We start from the raw sequence: 25,245 nt of genomic DNA, 5'->3' as shown, positions 1-25,245 counted from the left end.
AATGCTCACTTGCACTTTCTGTTGGACCAGTCACAAGTGGTTCGGGGACCTGCACCCGTTCCAGGGCCAGGCTTTGAGCAGCGAGACAACGCTGATTGTGGCTCCTTCCCGGGCTGGCATTTAGCATGGGTCAGGAGTGCTTGGCTTCCGGCGTCTCTGTTCAGATGCCACTCTTCCCAGAGGTTCTGTCCCACCCACTCTTCTTCAGAGGGGTTGGTGCCCACCATCCTACAGGGGGGTTTCCCTCAGGCAAGGATTTGAGTGCTAGGAGTTGATCGGGAAAGTATCCCAGAAAGTACTGGTAAGGGAATGGGAAAGTAAAATGAGGTCCTGCTGCGGGAGCTGAGACATAGGACGGACACTGTCCTCAGAGTTAGCCCGGCCAGGCATGAAGAAGCTGGGCCTTGATACACCACCATCGTTCACAGGTGGGCAGCTGCTCAGGAGGTCATTAATACTCCTTTCTTCCAGGTGCCTGGGCTGGAACTGTGGGGAGCCACAGCCTCTGTCGCACCCTGCCTCCTGGCGGAGTCCCGTCAGAACCTGTGGATTTTTTTGGTCCCATGCCCATCACATTGCTTTGTAATGATCTATTTTCTCATTGCTCTCCCCTCCTAGATTCTAGGACACAGACTGTGAGCCGCTTATGGTCAGAGACTGCAACCTTTATCTCTATATCTTGTTGCAGAGTGTTGTATTTGGTACTCAGAAGATGAAAGAATGCAAGAATCTGACCCTACCAACATCCCGGGGGGGATTGCTTTTATCCTTATTTTATAGATCAAGAAACTAAGGCTCAGAAAGGGGCTATGACCTGCTCTAGGTTATGTAGCTAAGTAGTAGCAGATCTCCCAATTCCAAATCCTGAGTCTTCTCATCTGATTGCAGCCGCCTACAATTTTCCATTCCTTACCCCCCACAACCTGGTTCAAGAGCATGCACAAGAACATGCACGTGCATGCTCACGTATCTGCATGCATGGTTGACTGCTGAACTGTAGATGCTTGATGCTTTTTTTTTTTTTTTTGACAAATGGCAAGGTGGGAGTGTTCTTCTAATAGATATTTACAAGTTGCAAACCCAGCCGGGGTCTGTGGAGTTATTCATTCCAAAGTGATTCAGAATGGCCCCAGATGGATTTTTCAGTTCGAAAGAAAGGGAAGGAGAGTGGCTTCAGCTCTGTCTCCCTCAAGCTCATTGTAAACTCTTGTCACCCAGGGTCATCTTGCATCTCCTGAAGGTGTTGCTGAATTTGGGTGACTGTCAGGAGTCTTGGCTGTGTTCTTCTGCTTGTCAGCTTTCATGGAAGGCCTACAGAAGCTTGATCCTGAGTGCAGGCTGTGCCCCGTCATACCCCTCTCCCCGTCTTCTCTGCTCTACAGCCACAATGGGCTTCTGTTACTTCCTCAGCCATGCCTGGCTCTCCCCAGGGCCTTTGCACATGCTATTCCTCCTACCTGGAAGGCAGTCCCTCTGTGTCTTCCTCGTTCCCTCCTCCTTGTCCTCATTCATCAGCTCTAGTGTCACTTCCCAAGGGTACCTTCTCTCCCTGCCTCCTCCCCTCCTCCACCCCCACACCTCTCACCCACTCACATGCAGCTGTGTTACTTCCTTCATGGCATTTATTCCAGTTTGAAAGTAGATGCTCATTATTGGAGTAGTTTTTTGTCAGGACAACCTCCCCTTTTAGATTTTAAATTCTCTGAGAAGAAGGAGCTGTGTCTGGTTTTGCTCAGCACTTTAGTATGTAGTTGGTACTCAAACATTTTGAATGCATGAGTGGATTAATGATCAAATAAAAAGCTAATCCTCACAAACTCCTTCCAAAATTATTATTAACCCCATTTTATAGGTAAGGAGATAGAAACTCATAAGATTTGGCTTACCAAAGGCCGACAGCTTGTGAGCACGACAGCATAAGGGTTCCAGCCTAGGGCTGTCTGATTTCCACACCCATGTTCAGAGGCATTGGGAGAAGTTAGGTGGAATTGCTTAAGGGAAATTTGAGTTCTATGACACTTGTTTTCTTTGTTGATGCTCACAAAATGATTTAGTTCTCTAAATAAGTCGAGAAGAAACAGCTAAAATCAACATGAGACAAGAGGACCTGAGATAATGACAAGGTGATTCTCAACCATGATGTGTCAGTCCTCAAAGGGTCACGGAAGTGGATGAAGGGTGACACCAGGTGTTTACAGCCACTGTTGAGGGACCTTAATGGTAACACAATGAAGAGTGGCAAAAACTGGGCTTTTTGTCTCTACCTTGAGGAAGCCAAGTTCTTTGCTTGAATAATTGGTGGGATATAAGGTAAGGTGGATTGACACCCATCATAGACAGTTATTATGGTAGTGTCGAGAGATGGAGGTTCTAGGTGTTGCGGGGTCAGAGCCCACCTTATCACCACCTCCCATGACTCTAGGCTCATCAGCTGCCCAAGCCCCAGGCCCACTCTGACTCAGCTCCTCACTGTCCCACTGTCCCACTCAGGTTCCTCCCCACTTGACCAGCAACCCTGCCCTAGCCGGGCAGTCCTGCCTTTCACATTCAGTAAGATCCGAAAGATGTGTCCTAAAAGTGAAATGTTAGAAAGTGTGCTGTCTAACTTTATTACTCCTCATTTTGTAGACACAATCTTCAGTCCTCCCAGCTTTTGTATCCCTTTCGCTTTGTCTCCCAATTGAACACATAGAGCCCGGCTTATGTATGAAGAACATCCTTATTGGAGCTTAAGGAGCTGCTGCTTTTGACCAGCTTCTTACTAGTAGTGCTGGAACTTTCATTCCCCCATTCCATTTATTTTTGTAAATTCACAATTATGGAAAGTACAGTAAAGCTATGTCTTTAAATTTTAAACAAAAGTTGTTCTAATAACAGAACTTTCCTTTAAATGAAATCCTCAGTACAAAGGCCAATGAGAGCAGAACTGCTCGTGGCGAATGGCCCCAGGGGACTTGGAGCCCAGCCTGCTCCAACCCAGCTCTATGGAGCTATGCAGAAGCCACCACTATCAAGGAATCCCTTAATTTCAAATGCTGAAATGTGCGCATAACAGAGAGGACAACTTTGATGACACTGAGCTGACAGGTGGCAGACAGGGCCACATGTCATACCCTGAAATGTTTGTTTGTGATCTCCAAAACTTCTGATATGTGAACATGTCTACTTTTGCACATAAAAGGTGGTCATGAGAATCAACTTATCATGCATGAAGAAAGGGCCAGTTGGCAGTGGAGAGAATAAACAAGCAAGGCCACCTGCAAGAGGCGCTGGGGTGTGGTCATTTTTATTTCTTCTCCACCCCATGCCTTCTTCACTCCCTACCTGTGATGCTCCCATTTTAATTACTGGGGTCCGGGGCAGGCTCCTGCCTCTACCCCATCACCCTGTTAATGGACTTCAATTCTAACATCTGGGATCCACTGAGGCTGGGTCACTGCTCTCAGCCTTCTTTTGGGGCTGCCTGAGATCCCAGTTTCCTTCTAGGACAGGTGGCTGGGCCTTAACTTTGCCTGCCCACCTTTGGAGCTGATGTCCTGCCTCCTGAAATGCTTACAGAGTACATGCATCAGTGACAGACTTACAGGTGATGTTCACTAATGTTAAACTTTTTTTTTTTTGTTTTGTTTTTGGCCTTAACTTTGCCTGCCCACCTTTGGAGCTGATGTCCTGCCTCCTGAAATGCTTACAGAGTGCATGCATCAGTGACAGACTTACAGGTGATGTTCACTAATGTTAAACTTTTTTTTTTTGTTTTGTTTTTAGCCATTTAAAAAGTCCTGATTTGTGCTTTATTTTGCTTAATGATAGATCAGTGAAAATGTGTTTTAGCCTCTTGGGATCATGGGGTTGGCTTTATGTTGATGGAAATGGCATAATAATGTCATAGTAAAGTATAAATTCATCATATGAATTTATTCTCTATTAGAGGCCTCATGAATGATTTATTGATTTCATTTTATAACAGACAAACAAAGAAAACCCCACTCTCTCAGGTTACTCTAGTTCCTTAGTACTCATATTTTATTTCCAGATTCAGGTATCAGAGGAAAGCCTCTGGTAAGTAAAAAGGGAATAAGAAATAAAAACGTGCACATAAATACTTTTTTAAAAGCCAATTAGGGGCTGGCCCAGTGGCGCACTGCTACAGTGCGCCGCTTGGGAGCGCGGTGGCGCTCCCGCCGAGGGTTCGGATCCCACATACAGACCGGCCGCTCACTGGCTGAGTGAGGTGCGGGCGCAACACCGAGGGTTGCGATCCCGTTGCCGGTCCCAGTCCGGTACGGGCGCGACACTGAGGGTTGCGATCCGTTGCTGGTCACGAAAAAAGACAAAAAGGAAAAAAAAAAAAAGCCAATTAGAACTGCTATTATAATAGATAAACTAAATAGTCAAGTACTGTCAAAGATCAAAATTTTTGTTTCATTTGATTTTAGTAAATACCGTGTTTTTTAAAAGTAAATCTTCAGTTAATTGGACACAGGATCAGCTATGCCCCACCCTCCAATTTCGGTGCTAGCCCCAGTGCTGCTCCTTACAGTGTGTATGCTCTTGGGGAAGAGACTTCACGACTCTCAGTAGGGTTTGTTTGGTGATCTCTCAAATGTACAGGGTCACACAACCCTTTAAGGCTCTGATGAAAGTTTGGGAGCCTTTCCCTAGGAAGAATGTCCATATCAACAAAATTTTGTATATAATTTTGAGATGTTTATATATTTCCCAAAGCCATGGTCCCAGAAAACAAACAAACAAACAAACAGAAGTCCTGTTCAAAAATCTTTCCAGCACTGATATGGGAAGATCAAAAAGGCCCAACTCATGGTGATGCTGGCATAAGAAGGAGCACGAATTGGAAAAAAACAAAAAAAAAAAAAAAAAAAGCCAATTAGAACTGCTATTATAATAGATAAACTAAATAGTCAAGTACTGTCAAAGATCAAAATTTTTGTTTCATTTGATTTTAGTAAATACCGTGTTTTTTAAAAGTAAATCTTCAGTTAATTGGACACAGGATCAGCTATGCCCCACCCTCCAATTTCGGTGCTAGCCCCAGTGCTGCTCCTTACAGTGTGTATGCTCTTGGGGAAGAGACTTCACGACTCTCAGTAGGGTTTGTTTGGTGATCTCTCAAATGTACAGGGTCACACAACCCTTTAAGGCTCTGATGAAAGTTTGGGAGCCTTTCCCTAAGAAGAATGTCCATATCAACAAAATTTTGTATATAATTTTGAGATGTTTATATATTTCCCAAAGCCATGGTCCCAGAAAACAAACAAACAAACAAACAGAAGTCCTGTTCAAAAATCTTTCCAGCACTGATATGGGAAGATCAAAAAGGCCCAACTCATGGTGATGCTGGCATAAGAAGGAGCACGAATTGGACAGCCTGCCGTAATAAATCATAGAGAAGGAACAGGTGACAAGCAGATGCTTGTACCCATGTGACCTCAAGTCTGTCAGTACACACTGAGCACAGAGCAAACGGCAGGTGTGGTTCAAAGCCCTGGATGCTGAGCTGTCGACAAACTTGAGAAGGCAGAGCAGAAAGAAGCGGAGGCCGGACCAGGCTAGGCCTATCGGATAAGAGGATTAGGTTTCGGCCGCCCTGCAGCTATCCCTAAAGCCCTCGGACTGCGCAGCTGCAAGAGCACACTCTTTCTCAGTTAGAAAATGTCCCTGTGTCCAGGACTTAGCTGCAGCCAGCACCCCTAAGCCACCAGCCTTTCCCTGAACACAGGATGTTCTTTTGCACTTTTGCCCATGCTGTGCCTTCTGTGGGCAATGCCCTGGCCCTTTCAGCCAAGTTCCTGTTTGCTCTGCAAGACTGGGCTCAGGTTTCCACTCCTCTCAGCTGCTGCCCCTGTTTCTGGGGATGGGTTAGCTGCTCCCTCTTGTGCTTGTCTGGCACCATGCCCACCCCCTCTTACTCTGAGTACCACACTGGCCACAGGTATGTGTTCACACACCCTCCTCTCTACCAAGCCAGAGGCTGTGCTTCCTCCACAGGAGCAACTGTCATGCACTCTGGCAGATCTAAGGGTACATGCCCTGCATGCCCATACCACAGTTTTCCAATTAAGCCAGAAATCCAGATTCTTCCATGAACTCACCTAATTTTAAAAACATTAATAGACTTAATTTTTAGAGCAGTTTTAGGATTACAAAAAAATTAAGTGTGAAGTACGGAGAGTTCCCATATATTCCCTCTTCTCCTACCCACTGTCTCCCCTGTTATTAACATCTTACATTAGGGTGGTGAATTTGTTACAACTGATGAACTAATATTAATACATTATTACTAACTAAAGTCCACAGTTCTATTTGGGTTCAGTCTTTGCATTGTAATTCCATAGATTTTTTTTTTTTTTCCTTTTTTGTCTTTTTTACTGACCGGCAACGGGATCGCAACCCTCGGTGCTGCGCCCGCTCCGCGCTCAGCCAGGGAGTGGGAACCGGTCTCCACATGGGATCCGAACCCTCAGCGGGAGCACCGCTGCGCTCCCAAGCAGCGCACTATCCAGTGCACCACCGGGCCGGCCCAATTCCATAGATTTTGACAAATGTATAATGACATGTGTCCACTATTATGGCATCATACAGAAGAGTTTCACTGCTCTCAAAATCCTGTGCTCCGCCTGTTCGTTCCTCTCCACTCCCTACCCCCAACCCCCAACCACCACTAATCTCGTCACTGTCTGTGTTTTGCCTTTTCCAGAATGTGATACAGTTGGAACCGTTCGGTATGTAGCCTTTTCAGATTGGCTTCTTTCACTTAGCAATGTGCATTCCTTCATGTAACTCTCCTAATTTTTAACTACTGAGAACTCATTGAAATTGTCACAAAACACTGAAAGGCAGAACTTCACCCCACACCATTCTCTGAGTTGGATGAGGAGGTACCTTTCTCTTGCTTCTTACAGCTGGAATTGGGAGCAGGGGATGGGGGTGAGAGACAGAATCTCAAAAGTAGAGTCAAATGTGAGGGACAAGGGGCTCCTGCAGGGGCATGGTTTCCTCTTTCCCTTCTGGACTGACCCCTTGTGACAAGCCCCTTCGCCTTCAGCAAGTTTGCCTTTCAGCCCAGCCTTCCCTGGCTGCTGACCCTGCCTCACCCACCTGCGGCCTCTGCCTCTCCCCCTCCCTTCAACACCCCCCCCCCCCCCAAACCACCCAGTCCTTGCTTCAGAAAGAACAGCCACAGTAAAATACCTGCAGAATGGGACTGTGTCCCAACTGTGCCCCTGGCCAGCACTGGCCCAGAAGAAGCTGGCACAGCCTAATATGATTTGGCAGTCCTGGCTGCAGGCAACAGAAGCCAGTGATAACTGGATAATATTTCTTAGCATGGGGAGCTTACAGTTTACTTTTACACACATGCAATGCTCATATAAGAAATGCCATATTTGCATCTAAAGCCTGTGGAGGCAACTTAAGAATGTGGGGTCTGATTCCCTCAAGCCTGGCTCTGATGATGTTGCTGCTGCTGCTGGCTAGTTGTACAAGATCCTAGCTAAGTCTGTATCATCTCTGGCCCCTTGTTTTCGTATCTACAAAACTGAGCGTGATGATTCCTTCTCTGAGAGATATTAGGAGGATTGAGTGTTATAAGTGCCTTGCACAGAGGAAATGCTCAGTAGGTATGAATTCCCTTTCCTCACTGGGTGCTGGAGGCCTGGGTTTCAGTCCCAGTTTTGCTGTTCTCTAACTGTGTGATCTGGGACTAGTCGTTGAATCATAGACTCACAGGCCAATAGCTGCCCTGCCTTTATTTATTTTAAAAATTTTTAAAAATAGAAAACCTATTTTTTAAAATTGAAAAGTTTTTTACATACACCCAGAAAGCATGCATATCATAGCAATGCACCTTAGTGAATTTTCAAAAACTGAACACACTGTATGCTCCATCTGTTTTTGTAAATTAAGTGTTTTCTTGAAACACAGCCATGCCCATTTATTTCTGTAGTATGTGTCTATGTCTGTGGCTGCTTTCACACTACAGTGACAGAATTGAGTGGTTGAGATGGGGACCATATGGTCCACAAAGCTGACAATACTATCTGGCCCTTTGCAGAAGAAGTCTTCTGCCTCCTTCTGTATAGTATTCCATTGCATTATGCTTTCGACTGTTGTTGAGCAGTGGGGTAGTTTCTGCTTTGGGACTATTATGTTATCTGCTTTGAACATTCCCTATATGTCTTTGGTGTAACGTGCACATGCATTTCTGTTGAGTCTATTCCTGCAGTGGGATTGTTGGAACACAGGAAAGACGCAAGTTTAACCTTATAACAAACTGCCAGCTTTCCAAAGTGGTCACACCATTACCTCTCCCACAAGCAGCAGTTCACTTGCTCCATGTCCTTTCAATACTTGGTATTTTCTGTGTTTATCATTTTTGCCATTTTTAGCCATCTTGCTCCCATTATGATGCTGCTCTTCTCTCTAAAAGTTATTTCTGTTTGTGCTGAGACGCCTCCAGTGACAGAGCGCTCACTGCTCCTAGGGGCAGCAGTTTCATCTTTGGACACTTCTGATCTCTTAGGATGCTCTTCTTCATACAGTAGCCCTTCAGATATTTAGAAAGCAAGGTTCATATTCCCACTGAATGCTGTCTTCTCCAGGAAAAGAAACTAAAACATTGCCAGCTTCTTTAAAACTGCTTGATCTCCTTACAGGCCAGCCCCCCCCCCCCCAAATAAATAAATAAATAGATAGATAAATAAATAAATTAAAATAGTTACTTGAAAGACATGGGCTTGCATGTCTTCATCATCCTGGTTGCCTGATGAACATGTTTAGCTTCTCTGGGCTTTGGGTTCCCCATCTGTAAAATGAGGGGGTTCAATTAAAAGATCTTTAAAGTCATTTTAACTCCAACACTGTGTTAATAGCTATTGTGGGGACTTTTGAAGAGATGTCCACATCTCTAAACAGGGACAACCCCCTCCCCCATTAACCTCTACTGGCTGCTAACAGTAGGGATTGAAGATGTTTATTCATTCATTTCCTCCTCTTCCAACAAATAGTTCCTGAGGACCAAGGATGTTCTAGGTGTCACATGAGGTGTTTGGGATGGTGAGACTGATGTAGGTCTCTCCTGTGACAAACATGGCTCTGGCAGGTAGGAGGAGGGAGAAAGTGGATTGTCTGCCTGTGGGACCCTGTAGCATCCATGGGAGGTTGTAACTGTGCCAAATGCATCTTAAAAAGGCAAGAGTCACTGGAAATGTCGATGCTGATGAACATCACCAGAGGCTGCAGGGTGCCTGGCTCACTGGGGGAAGGGAGCGGCCAGCTCCGCCTTTGCCTTGGTGCTGGAGGAGTTTGGCCAGGGGCATTGCTCCCTGTGGAGATGGGGAGAAGGCAGGTTTCACCCCAAAGGTCTCAAGACTTACTTCATTTGTAGCAATAATTCCCACGCCAGACTTCTCTTTCTCTTTTCTCCCTGCCACGAGTGTGAGTAGTGTGTTTAAGGACCAAAGGACTGGTCACCAAATCCAGATGGCAGGCCCCTCTGATATTTAAATTTTGCAGAGACCAGCCTAGTGTAATTGACCCAAGCACTGCCAAAGTGCGAAGGCAGGGTGGAGGAAATAAAAATACTAATTAGGTTTGCGAGATGTCAAATTCCACTGAGTCTAATAGGAGCACTGCTTTGAATATTTTAAAAGAAAATCTAGCTCTCATGAATGAATCCATTGAAGCCTCACAATAAGCCCATGCAGTGGATACTATCATCCTGGTTTTACAAATGGGGAAACTGAGGCACAGAAAATTGTAGAACTTGCCTTGGGCACTAGCTTGTAAGGGTGAAGCCAGGATTAAAAATGCAGGCAGTCATGCTTCAGAGGCATGGCTCCAAATCACAAAGCTACTACAGGTAAAATGACAGGGAGCTTCATGTTTGGAAAGAAACCTTCATGTGCCAGTCAGAATACGGGGCCTGGTAGCTTGGCTAGCTCTGGAGTTGGAATGGTGAGCTGCATGAAACCCCAGGAGGGAGCTACTTACTGTGGGGCATGGGAATGAGAGTCCCAGAGTCACAGAGTTTACTAATGTCAATGATAGTGTCAATCACAGTCATGTAAAAAATCATTCCATGAGGGCAGGGAAGTTCTCTGAAAGCAGGATTCTGTCACCAGGAGAAGGAAGAGATGCCAGGCAAGCCAGAGACATACCATAGACGCACACCATGGAGTGAGTGTAACTCACCCAAAATTACAAAGCCAACAAATGTCAGGCAAACTTGAACTCAAATCTGCCCTGCCATGAAGCCCATGATTCATTGGCTATCTCCTCTTTATACCAAGCCTTGGGTGACAGAGTCCTCCCTCTTGTCTAGCCAGCCAAGCATGGAGTTGCTCAGCTGTTTAGAAGGCCAATGATGGTGAGTGTGGTAGATTGCATCCATGGTCCCAATTCTTCACCCTACCCTATAGGCGTATCTTCTTTCATCAAAAAGCAGAGTATATTTCCTTGCCACTTGACGCTGAGTTAGTCCATGTAACTTGCTTTGCCCAACGGGATGTTAGGAGACTTGAAAAAGATCAGCACTTCTACTTGCTCTTTTTTCCTTCTGCCATCACCATGAGAACAATATGCCTAGGCTAACTCGCTGTCCCAGGAGGAAGATGGGAGCCACATGAATTAGAGTTGCCCCAGCTAAGGCGTCCCAGCCAAGCCCAGCCTAAAGCAGAGACCCTATTCAACCTGCACATGCATGAGCAAGCGTGGCTGAGCCCAACCCAGATAGGCCAACCCCCAGCCAAACCCTGACATGGAAGCTACAATAATAAATGACTGTTGTTTTAAGCAACTGAGTGTGGGGATTTGTATGCAGCAAGGGCTAAGTAAATCAGTTTTTCTTTGCACCTCTTTTTCAGAGTGCTATAACCACATGTCCAGCTAAATAAATTAATGTCACTGTCTTGACTATTTCCTTTGGTTAAAATACATTGTCCACCTACCACTTCCTGAGCTGTTCCACACAAATCCTTCATCAAAATTGTCAAATGTACATTGTGTGTTCATACACACAAATTCTGAAACATGGCAGAATTTTCCTTTTCTTCTTCTAATTTGTCATATACCCTACATTTTGGTTAAGCCTATGTCCTGAGTTTGCTGTGATAGGAAGATTGTGTGAGGTCAGTTTATCTTCTGCATTTGTGTTTGGACATGTCTGTATATTATAGGCATCATTCTTTACAAGGGTATTAGTTGAAAGGGAACTATTAGTTGGAATAGATGTGTTTCTTATAGTACAATTCTCCTAAAAGGAATGTTTAAAGATTGTTTTAGGGCCAGCCTGTGGCTCACTTGGGAGAGTATGGTGCTGATAACACCAAGGCCACAGGTTCGATCCCTATATTGGGATGGCCGATTACTCATTTGGGAGAGTGTGGTGTTGACAACACCAAGTCAAAGGTTAAGATCCCCTTACTGGTCATCTTTTTTTAAAAGAAAATTGCTTTAAACTTTTAAATATGACAATTCATGTATAGTATATTGCCACAATTTCAAAATGAAAAATAGTCATGTATTTTATTTTACCACATGTTAAAAAAAATCTAGGACAAGTAGCTGGAAAAAAAGGGAATTAATTTCAAAAGAATCACAAATTTAATAAAAGAGAAGTATTTTATATTATGTCTAATTTACTTTCAAATATTTCAGCATAAGCACTCTTATATGTGTGTATGTATGCTGATTTTAATATAGATACTAAATTTTTAACAGTTGAAAGTCTTGCTCAGGAATACAAACTTCAGGAGTGCTGCTATAATCTATCAAAAACTTTTATTAGATCATTGGCTAACTTTTCAGTAGTAAAAGGAGAGGTTTAGGATCTTGGTTTGGGTGTGAGTCTTGTGCAGGCATACCTGCCCTGGCTTGGATGGGGTATGGGAGCTCCAGGAACCCAGCATCTTTATACCCTTCAGAGCAGTGCCCTAGTCTTACAGTGGGGGATTTTACTGCCAGGCCAACTAGAGGATTAGCTCAACCCTGCTGCTAGATTGTTGGTGCATCTGCTTTACATGATTTATTAGGTAGTCTAAGGGGCACAAAACAAGACCTCACACACTTTTAGGAAGAGTTTACATACCTCTTTCCATATCTGCTTGCTTATGTTTTGCACAGTTCCATTTGAGGCTTGCTTTCCCTGGGAAGCCTTGCAGACCCTTACCTTCCTACCCACAATTGTGGAAGGCTGCCTGTAGCCATCAAAGAAACCAGCCAGTTGTGAAGGGCCAAATTAGCTTAAGTTTGGCCTTAAGAAGAACATTTAATTTAATTTAATTCCTTATTTTTTTAAAAGACTAGTCAAGTGCAGTAGTGACAAGGAGGTAAAGAGTAAAACAAGGAGTTCTATCTGTGACTGATTGTGAACAATCTGTTGAGATAACTCACTACCTTCGGACCAGCCGGAAAAACACTTTTTAATTAAAAAAAAATGTTTAAAACCGGAATCTCAAAAATTTTAGTAGAATTGCACCACTAATTGTATATAGAGATGAGGTCTATTTCAGGTGCTCCCTGCTCATTACTTATTACTGTGCCTAGTACAGCGGTTCTGCTCAGGGTCAGGAGACAGGAGCACAGGAAAAGTGCCCTGTCTGCCTGGCCCACAGTTAGTGCTAAAATAACAAAAATGTATTTTTGGTTGTGATATTTATTATGAAGTAGATCAGGGGTCAGGCAAACTATAGTCTGGGGGCCAAATCCCACTTACTGCCTGTTTTTGTAAATAAAATTTTATTGGAACACAGCCACACCCATTCATTTACATATTACCTTTGGCTGCTTTCACAAGGTCAGAGTGGAGTAGTTTCAGCAGACACCCTACAAAACTGAAAATATTTACTATCGGGCCCTTTACAGACAAAGAATTGCTGATCTCTGACATAGATGGATAGCCTTAGTTTCTAGTCATGTGAGTTAAAAAAAATTCCACTCATTTTGAAGTCATAAAACTAGCCTGACTTGTGTTTTTATAATTAGTAAAATAAGTGGTACTTTTAAAAAGCATTTTTATTTTCAGTATTTTTTATTTCATTTTATACTTCAGAGTCCGTAGAGATCCCAAAAGAGGGCACGTCTATGAAAGGAAGGAAGAAAGGATCTTCTGATAATCTGAGAAAGAGAAAAGCAGAGGGAGGGGACAGGAAACTAAGTAGCAACAGGGCCCTTTCCTCTGCCCCCAAAAGAACCTGCCCCTCTGCCTTTCTTCTGCTCCTCCAACAGCAGCTTTCTTCTGACCCCAGGACCTTCACACTAGCCACGTCCTCTGCCTGGATCACCTCTCCCTTGGGTACTCAGCAGGCTGGTTCCTTCTTGTCACTCAGGTTTCAGCTCCAATGTCACCTTCGTGGATAAGGCTTTCTTCTGACCCCAGGACCTTCACACTAGCCACGTCCTCTGCCTGGATCACCTCTCCCTCGGGTACTCAGCAGGCTGGTTCCTTCTTGTCACTCAGGTTTCAGCTCCAATGTCACCTTCGTGGATAAGCCTTTTCTGACCACCTGCTCCAAAGAATCATTCCCCTCCCTCCATACACACTCTCAAAAATATTACCCCTTGGTTTTTCCCCTTGATGTCACTCAGATGAAATTATCTCATGCTTGTTTAGTGTCAATCATCCCAGACACCACAAGCAAAGGACTCTGTCTCATTCCTCATTGTACCCCCAGTGCCTAGGCACTGCCTAGTACACCCTGGGTCCCAAAGGAAAAGAATAGATTAATGGAATGAATTAATTAATGGAAGGAATTAAATCCACTAATTAACTCATTCCATTAATTACTTCATTCCATCAATTGTAATGGAATGGATTAATGAACAATGAATGGCCTGGCAATAATTACTGAATTGTAGGTCTCCTCTTCCCAGTAGCAAGCAGAAGGCAGGGCTTTCCTGTTTATACAGAGAATAGGGGCAAATACCAAGGTGACAGCCATACAGAGCTTAATTAGCATATCAAAAAGGGCTCCAGCTTGCTCATACTGTTTTCTTTAACTCCTGTCTAGTCTTCTTATTCAATCTTTATGGAATGCCCATTCCTTGCCAAACACTTGAACCCTGCATCCTGAAGCCTCTCATGTAGAAGGAGGCTGGTAGATGGCCCCCTTCTCCCTGTGTCCTCACATGCTCTTTCCTCTGTGCCTGTGTCCTAATTTCCTCTTTTTATAAGGACTCCAGTCATATTGGATTAGGGCTCACCCATATGAGCTCATTTTACCTTAATTACCTCTTTAAAGACCCTGTCTCCAAGTACAGTCACATTTGGAGGTACTGGGGGTTCGAGCTTCAACATCCGAATTGAGGGGGGACACAGTCCAGCCAATAACAGGTTGTAAGTCCCTCAAGGCCAGGGACAGTGTCTTTGCCACTCTGTATCCCTAGGTTCCTGATTCCTGTTCTGTCACTCAATGCTTATCTTGATGTGTGATCTTAAACAAGTCCCTCCCCCCTCAGCTTCATCTGTAAAGGAAGAGGTGGGCTCTCAGACTATGTTTCAGCTATCTGGAGGCACACAAGGTGACATCATGGCTCTTTTCCTATTTGTCTTTTGGGCCAGCTGTGTTCCATATCATGATCCAAGCAGCTGTTTCAACAATATAAGCTGCTGGTCACCAGGGTGCTGGCCAGGTGAGAGCTTGTTCATGAGATATCTTTTGTCTTTGGTGGGGGCTATGGGGGACAACCCAAAACAGTCACCTGAATGATGTTGGCCAAGGAGCATCACCTTTGAATGAAATAGGATGAACCCTTTGTTTTTATGTTCTTGCCTGCCTCGTGACCAAACATCCCTGGGCCTGGCATGCTATCTCCTGTTTCTGTGCCTTTGCCCAGGCTGTCGCTCCTGCCTGCAGCACTCTCCTTGGAGAATTCCCCAGCTCCCCTGAGTATGCCTGCTAGTGGGCTTCCCTGACTCTTCAGTGGGTTGTGTTCCTCTTGCTATTGCTCACGAGCTTTTCTCTCCTATGCAGTGTGTTATATGACACGTCTTATTAGGCATCATTTTCTTTATTGGGCCACGAAATCCAGGAGGACAGATCCTGTGGCCACACTTGTGTATCTTTAGAGAACAGTTTTGGCACTTGGTAGGCACTGTATAACTGCTTAAGGAATGAATGAATGGCCTGCCCCCTTTTCCTTGACGAATTCCTCCCACACGTTATTCAGCTAACATACTGACAGCCAGTTCCCTACCAACTTCTTCAATCATGTGGGTTCAGATCATTCTGCTGGGAAGACAGGTCACAGAGAGGTCAGTCAGTCCCTGCTGCTGGCCTGCAGGAGCCCCCTGTTCAACAGGGAAGACAGGTTTGTTAACAGGTATGTACAATATGTAGCAATCACGAAAAGGGGCTGTGGGCATCACTAACTTGCCTGGGAAGTAAGGAAGGTTTCACAGCAGCGGACATTTGGTCTGGGTTTTGAAGGATGTGAGGAAGTCCAGCAGGCAGAGAAATGTGGGAAAAATGTTCTAGACATACACAGAGGCCCAGAGATGTAAAAAGGCCTGGCACCTTTGAGAAACGGCGAGTTGTCAGGTAAAGCCTAGCCAGTCTGGTTTGAGTTGAAGCATGAACACGTACTATAAACAACTGCGGGGAACAGAACACGCATTTCCTCCACTCTATATCCGCCTCTTCCACCAACCTGTGAGCAAGCACCTTGGTTTGAAAGGTATGGATGAGAATTCTATCACAACAGGAAGCCTCCTCTGTCCTTTTACTCCAGGATCAGGGATGGAGGCTGGCAGAAGGCTGGCAGGCACAGCAGTTGGCACCTGAACTTGAGGTCACCATTAGAAGAAAAGCAGCCGACCATTTCCAATGGGGCCGTGACGCCCAGCAGCATGCTGACCAGATGCTCAGTGGAAACCGTGGGACACGTGGAATGCCCTGGGGTTGAACAAAGGCCAGCAGAGGGAGTGGAATGTGGAGTCTCAAAGCAAAGATCTGGGCCAGGCAGCTCAGGGCATAACCTTTTCATAATTAGGCTTTCTTTCCGATGGCTGCTCTTCCACCACACTTCTGACTAAACACACACAGGGCTGCTCCCCTCCCTGCCTGCTGATGTTTAGGTGCCATGCCACGGGCACGCAGATGAAAACGCTTCTCCCCTTACACTCTACTTGGATCATTCCCTGGACAGGTGGATGATGCAGGAACAGCAGAAAGGCCTTGTTTCTAGTCCTGAGGTTAACGTAGTCTGTGTGACCTTGTGAAAGTCTCTTAACCCTTTTTGTTCTCTGTTCTCTCATCTCTGGGATGAAGCTTCTGATACATGCCCTCCCTACCCCCAGGACAGTGTGAAGACTGTGTGAGAGGAAAGGGCTTGGAAAGCTCTAGAAGGCTGGACCCATGCCACCATTATTATTTTATTCCATTTCATTCCTGCCCACTTTGGCAGCAGCAAGGAGATTCACTGTCCCAGCAGCTATCCCTGGTGGTCACATTTTCTGGGCCCCAAATGGTGGATGTGGTCTGAGAGCTGCACAGGTGAACATGGAGCAGAACAGAATACTTGGCTTTGGGATTCTTCTGGAAAATGCCTGCTTACTGCTGTCTGGCTAGGCTAAGGCCTGGAATCCTCACAGCACCAATTGTCTAGCTCTTAATCCTGTTCATGACGCCAATTGTAAAGCGAGGCAACCACGCCAGTTGTCGGGCTCTTCTACCTGCTGGTAATCCTGCACCGACTGGGCCGATTGTTGAGCTAGGATTGTCTAGCTCTTAATCCTGTTCATGACGCCAATTGTAAAGCGAGGCAACCACGCCAGTTGTAGGGGTCTTCTACCTGCTGGTAATCCTGCACCGACTGGGCCGATTGTTGAGCTAGGACTGGGTCTGGAGCTCCCAGACCCCTCAAGCCCATTCATAGACTGGGTCACAAACCCTTCATATGCCAGGCTGGGTCACCAGACCCCTTCACGCAGGTCTGTGAGCTAGGTAACTGGCCAGAAGGTCCTTGGAAGCCGTAGGTTTGGAAAAGCATAGCTGTGCAGGGTGGACACCCAAGGCAGACGCCCGCCCGCCTGCTTCACTAAAACTCCCCTCCACAAAAGAACACAAGAATAGCACCAAAACTAAAAAGATACATTGGCGTGCATGTGCACTAACTACACACACACACACACACACACAATTTGCTTACAAAGTATGCTGAACCACACCCAACTGGACCCGAGGTGAGGAGCCTGACCAAACTATTCTATTTTCCCAACAACTGCCAACTCCAGTGTGTCCTGCAGGACCCCTTTTTGTGGTCAGGCCTTCCCTGGATCGTCTGTCCTTGCGCTCTTTGCTTCTGCTTCTTCTTTCTTTCAGAGGAGCCTCTGGTCTGTCTTCCCTGATCTGAGTTCCAACCACCCTCAAGACATCTGCCATGTTTGGTTGATGGACAGCTTGAAGCCCATCCAAAGATCTGTATCATTCTCCTTTTGCTTCTGGGGAAGAAAGCTTAAGACTACATGCCCCCCAAATGGACACGGGGGCTTGCAAAACCCTCCCTGAAACTGAAATTCCAGCTTTTTACAGGTGAGGTTATCTATTGCTGTCCAACAAGCCACCCTGACACTTAGTGGCTTCAATCCACAACAGTTTATCAGCTCAGCTGGGTAGTTCTTTTGAACCACACAGAGTAGCCAAGGTCACCCATGTGGCCACACTGGCTGGGGAATAGCTAGGACCTGAATGCCCACAAGGACTCTTATCCTCTTGGTTCTTTGTCAACGAGGCTTCTCACTGTCTGGTAGTTGAGTGTGAGCTTCCTTATGGCATGGAGGCTGGCTTCCGGACGTGGTGTCTCCAGAGGCCAAGACCCAGGCTGCAAGTGCTTATCAAGCCTCTGCTTGTGCCTTGCTTGTTTGTATCCCATTGATCAAAGCAAGTCATGGCCAATCTCAAAGTCAGTATCAGAGGGACTACACAACATGTGATTACAGGCAGGCATGATTCATTGGGGGCTACCATCATACAGACTGCCCACAAATATCTTTCTTTTCTGTTGGTCTTTACAAGAACAATTGAAACCATGAACATTTGTGTGGTTCCAGGGTCTGGGTGACTTAGGTGAAGGCACCCCCAGTATCTTCTTTTTATAATTCCCTGCTTTCCTCTGTCTCCAAATAAAACCCAGCACAAACTGCCAACCCCTCTCTGAAGACTTCTTGCACATCTGCAGCTGGAAGTGAAGTGATGGTTCTGTGTTGTAAATCCCCTTGGGGGCTTTTTTATACCTCTGTTAGTGGTACTGGGAAGTTTCAAATCAGTATTATAATCTTGTTTTTTGCCTTTTTGTTTTTTAGCTGAAATGAACCTTAGAAACTGATGGATCTTGGAAGTGTCTAGTGCTATTGTGCACACAATAAGCACAAAATAGCCGCTGGTCTTGTCTTCCACTCCAGGACCAAACCCCTCTCCACTTCCCATTACGAGAAGCCTCATGGCTTCTGCAAAACAGAAACCCTTCTGCTTCTGCAAGGATGCAGTTCTCCACCCTGGTCGCATAGCTTCCACATTAGCATAATGCCCCTCCTTGATTGTGTCAGCCAGCCCTTGGTGCCCTGTATAAGCTCTACCACCCTCACACATGGTGCTGTCCTCCACTTTGAGCCCAGACTGGCAGATTCTTTTCCTTTAATAGAGCTTGATCGGTACCTGGCGTCTCGGGTCACTTTCTTTCAGAAACCATCTAGTATAATCCTCACTCCCCCAAACTGCCATTTTACAAATGAGGACACTGAAATCCAGAGACTTTAAGGCTCCTTTTTTGGGTTACACAGCTGGTTGGTGGCAGCCTTCAGATCAGAACACCTTCTCGTGTGTTCTCCCTTACTGTTGCTGCCTCCTGTTGCCATGTGTTCCCAAATGGGCTGAAGTTCTTGACCAGCCACGCCTTCTCATCCAGCACTTTCACTGCCCAGGGAAGGAAAGCACAGGGCAAACGAGTGGCCTGTCCAGAGTCATGTGGCTGCTGAGTAATGAAATTAGGACCAGAACCCAGAGATCAGGCTTCCAAATCATCTCCCTCTCTTTTTTTTTCTTCGAAAAAGCAGTATACGCATATGGTAAAACATTCAAATATTCCCTAAGGATATTCAGTGAAAAGTAAGTCTCCCTGTGAGCCATATCTCCAGGCCCAGACATTGTTCCCAAAGCTGTCTGCTTTAATCTGTTTCTTTCTGTGGTTTTAGAGATTCTCTACGCACATATAGTCATGTTCACAAACAGTAGCATGCTCCATAATGCTGTTCTGCAGCCCACTTTTTTCACTCCATCACGTATCTTAGAGCACACCTCAGATCTACATGTGTCAACTTCATTCTTTGAAACAGCTCCATTGTGTTTCCATGGATGGCTGAACCATCCATTTAGTCAACCCTCTCACCATGGACACCACATAACCATGCTTTTTTGAAAGCTGGCTGTTTTTTCTCTGTTCCAAATATCTAAAACAGTGCTGTTTACACAGCAGCTACAACATAAATGTTCAATTGTGTGTTGCTCCTTTTCCTCACCTTCTGGGTTCAGCCCCAAAGTCAATCCCTCCCTCTCTCCATCCCTTCTCCCTTCCCTCAGCAACTGTTCAATTGCATCCCAGCTGTGGGCCCCACACTGGGAGGCATTAATAGCTCACTTGTTTTTTCCTCCTTAATGCTGGGACCCAAGGCCGTCCCCTGCCCCCACTTTTTTCATGGCTCAGTTACTCCTGCTTATAGTTGATTCGAAGAAAATTTGTTACACATAAATCTAGTCACTTTTTTTCTAAACTATGTAAATGCAATTGATAAAACTTAAAACCTTACAAATCAAATTTTTTTAAACATTTATACACTTAGTTAATTATCCTGTTTCAATATAACCATGAGTCTAATGTAACTTCTAAATGCTTCAAACACCTTAAAAACACAAAAGTTTTTACTACACCCATACCTAAACCTGCTTGTAAAAACCATTACTACTGAATTGACCAATTTCTTTCTTATTTCTATAAAACTTATTTTTGTACATTTCCAGAGTTGTACTTGTCAGACCCAAAAGAGAAAGATGATCTCCTTCCCAGGTGCACTGAGGTGACACCCTCTGGGCCACTGACTGATGGATTCTCTGTGGCAGCAGGTAATTTGCTGGTTGGGGCGCCCTTAAACCAGCTTCAACGGGTATGTCTAGAGAGGACTTATGAGCAAGTTCTTGCAATCTTCATTCCCAGGTATATTAAGTCTTGGGACCATGATGTTTTGCCACAGTTTGCAAAAAACTTAATTATGCATCATTAGCATTTCATTATAATTAGTAGGGCCATATAGCACTTTTATCTATCAGCTATTCTCCTAGGACATTTGGCTAATCCATTAACTTGCAACGGAAATTATTGAACCCTCTTCCTACCTGGTTATTTATGAGACCACTGGTCCTGAACTGTCCTTCCTGGTTGTGGCACAGTTTCTGCTCTTTCTGGAAATTTTTGACTAACTTGTAGTAAACTTATCTGCCTTTTTCAACTTGTACATTCATACCATTTCAGAAACAGATATACAGATCTTCAAGTAAGAAACAGATCCCTCAAACTTACCTACTTACTAAAATATCCTATTTTTACACTTTCTTTGAATTGTAACTAGCTTTGTAATTACACAGTTATAGGCATATTTTTGTACACATAATATTACCTTTTTTTTTTTATCATTAAGGACTCATGGCTTTCCATACAATCAACTTGTAGATCAACAACTGCTGTAGATTTACTGAATCGTGTCCCCCAAAGTCCCCATATATTAGAAACTTAATTCTCACTGTAACTGTTTACTGTAGGAAATCCTATTATGGTAATTGAAAGGTGGGGCCTTGGAGAGGTGACTGGATTATGAGGACTGTACCCTTGTGAATGAATTGATCCGTTTTTGGAATAGTGGGCATGGTTTTGAAGGCTTTAAAAGGAGTGTGTGTGAAGAACTAACTCTCTCTCTGCTCCACCATTTTCTGCCATGTGAGACCCCTGCAGTGCTGTAAAGCCACCATCAAAGAAGACCCTCACCAGATGTGTTCCTTGGACTTTGGACTTCCCAGCCTCTGAAACTGTAAGCAATAAATTTCGTTTTCTTATAAATTACCCAGTTCCAGGTATTTTGTTATAAGCAACAGAAATTGATTAATACAACAACTATAGATCTACTGTTGTTCTTTGTGATTTGCAAATTATTACAACCTGGCCAAATGAGCCCCCTCCCTTTCCAGCAGGCTTTGTCCCTTCAGCAATAGCCAGCATTTTTTTAAGCATCCTGGTTTTCTGGCAATAGCAAGATGTTTCAGGCTGTTCTGATGTTCCCTTACTCCCACACATGGAATCAGCTTCTTTGGAGGGGCCCTGGCTACTGCTAATGAACAGTACTACTGAGATCAAGATTTGGGTGTTGAAAGTACATACAGGTGGTGCCACAAGCACACTGGTGATGAGATGGCACTCTTTGGCCATAGAAAGACAGAGGTGGAAAAGATGTTTCTTCTAAGGTCATAATTATATATGGTGAATTAATATTATATAAGGTCATAATGTGCACAGTTAGATTGTTCATATAGCTCTAATATTACTATATTTTTTCTTTTATACAAGTTTTAAATAATTTTTTTCTACAGTGTGCCTAATTAGATTTTTAACACTTAACTAAAACTGTGACTATCCCCACCTCTGATTTTATGCACGTATGCCTGAAGGCTCACATGTATTCTTTGTCAAAATCTGCTTTAAAGAAAGCATCTTATGAAATTACGTACTTAAATTATTATTTTCATGTAAATGTGTATTAGACATATAGCTATAATTATAAAATTATTGGCACAAATATATTCAATTGTGCAAATTAGTATGTCTTATATAACTAAATACCATTTCATATCATTGAATTTATTAACACAGATTCATTCACATGCTAACCAGTGAGCTAGCTGGAATCTCACCTCCTCTAGCAGCCATCGTTGAAGCAGGATGCCATCGATTATATAATTTTGAGTGAGTTACATTTAATTCCACTAATGCTTCTTCATTAATTGAAGGCATTTAAAAAACTACTGGCAAATGGAAAGAAGAAAGAAGTTTGCTGATTGAAAATGTGCATATCACACAGCAAGGCGATGGAAGAGCCAGCTTGGACTCATCTCTCCATTTACAAACCTGGATTCCCCGCGGAAAGTGACCATCTGTTAATCATGTCCATGTTCCTATGGCCAGGACGGCTTTCAGTAATAACAGGTGCTCAGTAACTCTTCTTTGAATGATGAATGGCTAGAAGGGAGACAATGCCACAAGAATAATGGGGAAAATCATAGCTATCCAAATAATTAAGCCAGAACCATCATCCACAGTCCACAATTTCTTCTTTTTTTTTTTTTTTCCATGTCCGGCAACAGATCGCAACCCTCAGTGTCGCGCCCGTACCGGACTGGGACCAGCAACGGGATCGCAACCCTCAGCGTCGCGCCCGCACCTTGCTCAGCCAGTGAGCGGGAACCGGTCTGTATGTGGGATCTGAACCCTCAGTGGGAGCGCCACCGCACCCCCAAGCGGCGCACTGTAGCAGTGTGCCACCAGGCCGGCCCACAATTTCTTCTTTTAATTTGACTTTAATATTGTGAGGTAATTGGGTTTTGAGACAAATTTTAAGTTGCTTCATTTCCAAAATTCATCTTGGTCACAACATCTAGGAGCAATCCATCTATCTACTAATCAATAAATAACATTGAAATGCCTCTGAAAGAAAGGCTACCCAGCACAAAACCAATGTTGTTAGCAACCCAGAACAACTCTCATTTCCTGACAGAAATCGATTCACAGCATAATGGTGATTATTGTAAATATTTATAGTTTCAAAAGGAAAAGTTCATTAGTACAGCTTTTTGAGCAGTTCATTTCCAAATAGAAGATTCTGATGGGCTGCGTCTAGCCAGCTGTCTAGTGATGTGTGATGAGGTGGCTATGTAGCAACAACTCTATGGTTGCCTTGGAACTGGCTCTTTTGGAGGCATGGTGGGTAGTTTGGGCACATCCCAGATGGCGATGTGTTAAAGTGGAAAAAACTGGACATAGAGAGGCGAGTTCCACACCTGGCTCTTCACTGGTTTGCTGTGTGATCTCAGAAAGCCACACAACCTCTTTGAACATTCCTTTTCTCAGCTGGAAAAGGAGGGGATAATCACTTCACTGGTTTGCTGTGTGATCTCAGAAAGCCACACAACCTCTTTGAACATTCCTTTTCTCGGCTGGAAAAGGAGGATAATCGTATCTGTCCAATTTAACTTCCCAGGTTGTAACAGTGAACTAAAGGGCTGAGGAGATATTTCTGAACATATATTTAATGGGCTGGGAAAATTGGGGGTCTTATAATAAGTGCCTTTCTCTCAGGAACAGGATTAGGGAGCAAGGCAGAAAGGCTCCTGAGGAATCAGATGAGTCGTCCTAGAGCTTCATGACCATGGGAGTTTCACTACTACAAAATAAGTGACAATGGAAGCGAATGTGCTCATTCAGTAACATTACTATGCAACAGGCGCTGGGAAAACGAAGATGAAAAAGAACTGTAAAGGACTCTGTGCTCAAGAAGCTCCTGGTCTAGAGGGGGACAGGGCTATGCAGATGGATAAATACTAGTGGGGGTGGGGGCTGGAGCAAGGCGAGTGCAACTCAGACTGGTGGGAACACAAGGCAAGTGCTTCAGGGCAGTTTGAGGAGAAACTTATCAGCAGCAACAGAGGGGGCTATTCCAGGGGAAGACTTAGAACAGGCAAACACTAGCATTTCAGGGGATCCCTATAAATAAATCAGTGTTTCCCAAACTCCAGTTCCTTAAGGTCTGCTTTTACATATTTTTTGGTCATGTCTCTGCACCACTTTTCTTTTAAGTTGACAAATTTGTAAAAATGTAAATAAGTTGTATTTAAAAAGAAAACTTTATCTTACTTTCATAAATAAAAAACGTTATCAGTTGTTGTAAGAAGACATATTGTACACAATATGTCAATACTGTACCCCACAAATATGTATAATCAAGTATGTTTCAATTAAGAAAAAAAGTTTACCTTAAAAACACAGGCAACACAAAGTTAATTTATTCCAAAACTGTCAAGCTTAGCTCTAGTTTCTGGGGCTAAAGGGACCAAGATGGACAGAGGTAAGCGATCGGGATGGCTAATGTCAGATAGGAACAGATACACCGTTGAAAATATAGACCGACTTAGCAGTAGAGTCACTTTAGATAGAGTGGGGGTGGGTCCTTGGAGGAGGTTATTTGAGCTAAAGACTAAACCGAGCGTTAGAGCTAACCATCTTAACATCAAAAACGAGAATTTCAACCAGAAAAGGTCCGCTGAAAGCTGAGCCAGAGAAGGGAAATGAGCAACGTTACCGAGGCCAGCTGACACCGGAAAGTGTGATGACCACCCCTTCTGCAGGACACTCAGAGATGGGAGGAGGAGGGCGTCGCGTTCTCTCGTGTGACTCTAGGTTGCTCAGTCCAGTCTGCACCACCTAAGGTCCAGCTGGGTACCCCCAGCGCAAAGCATCTCACCTGTGGGAAACACCGCGTCCCTTGAGTGGGATGCAGGTTGTAACCACCCCGTCTGACAAATGAGTAAACTGAGACCACGAAAAGCTCATTCGCTGTCCCCAAATTAGTAAAACGTGGAAAAGGGACACGAACCCTGAACCCTCCTTCCACGTTCAGCCCGGTATCCCACATCTACCAAGTCCAGAGATGGGCTGTGGACGGTGGGCAGACCCGGGCAGACTCCCGATCCTGAGATCCGGATTCCGGGCCTCCCCAGTGCCCCTTCCTGGGCGTGACTCAAAACGCGGAGCGGCGGAATCAGCGGATCGGGACAAAAGCTCGTCCTCCAAACGCGAGCATGCGCGAGAGCCCGGCAAGGCTGGGCCGCGCTGGGCGCTGGGGGAGGGTCACCGAGGCGGACGTCCGCTACGCAGGCGTCGGCGCCCCGCGGGGAGGAGGGCGAAGACTCCATCCGCCATGTTGGATGCCGCAGATTCGCCATAACCTCGCCGGCTCTTTTCTTAAAAAAATAAAAATAAAAAGCGAAGCATCAGCGGGGCGCCCCGCTTTCTCGGTCGGCAAGGGAGGGGGCCCGGAAGAGCTCGAGGCTTTTTTTCCCTCCGCGGTGGGGGCGTTGCCATGGAAACGCGGGCGGCAGGTGAGCCGGGCTGGGGGGTTGGGGTGAGGCAGGGTGGGGG

General features: G+C 44.9%; 1 protein-coding gene across 1 annotated transcript in view; it reads left to right on the top strand.

The window, feature by feature from the left end:
• Positions 1-24,999: 24,999 nt before the first annotated feature.
• The window catches only part of ZFAT (zinc finger and AT hook domain containing), a gene marked incomplete at its 3' end in the record, with an annotated part of 116,361 nt that continues 116,115 nt past the window's right edge, over positions 25,000-25,245 (top strand). Inside the window, exon 1 of the mRNA XM_008581139.1 lies at positions 25,000-25,205. Within this exon, the coding sequence (XP_008579361.1) occupies positions 25,187-25,205 (19 nt within the window). The remainder of the gene's footprint in view (positions 25,206-25,245) is intronic.

Source organism: Galeopterus variegatus, unplaced genomic scaffold, assembly GCF_000696425.1.
Source record: "Galeopterus variegatus unplaced genomic scaffold, G_variegatus-3.0.2 Scaffold2275, whole genome shotgun sequence".
NCBI lineage: Eukaryota > Metazoa > Chordata > Mammalia > Dermoptera > Cynocephalidae > Galeopterus > Galeopterus variegatus.
The sequence above is the reverse complement of the archived record's forward strand: the minus strand, read 5'-3'. Positions and strand labels throughout refer to the sequence as shown.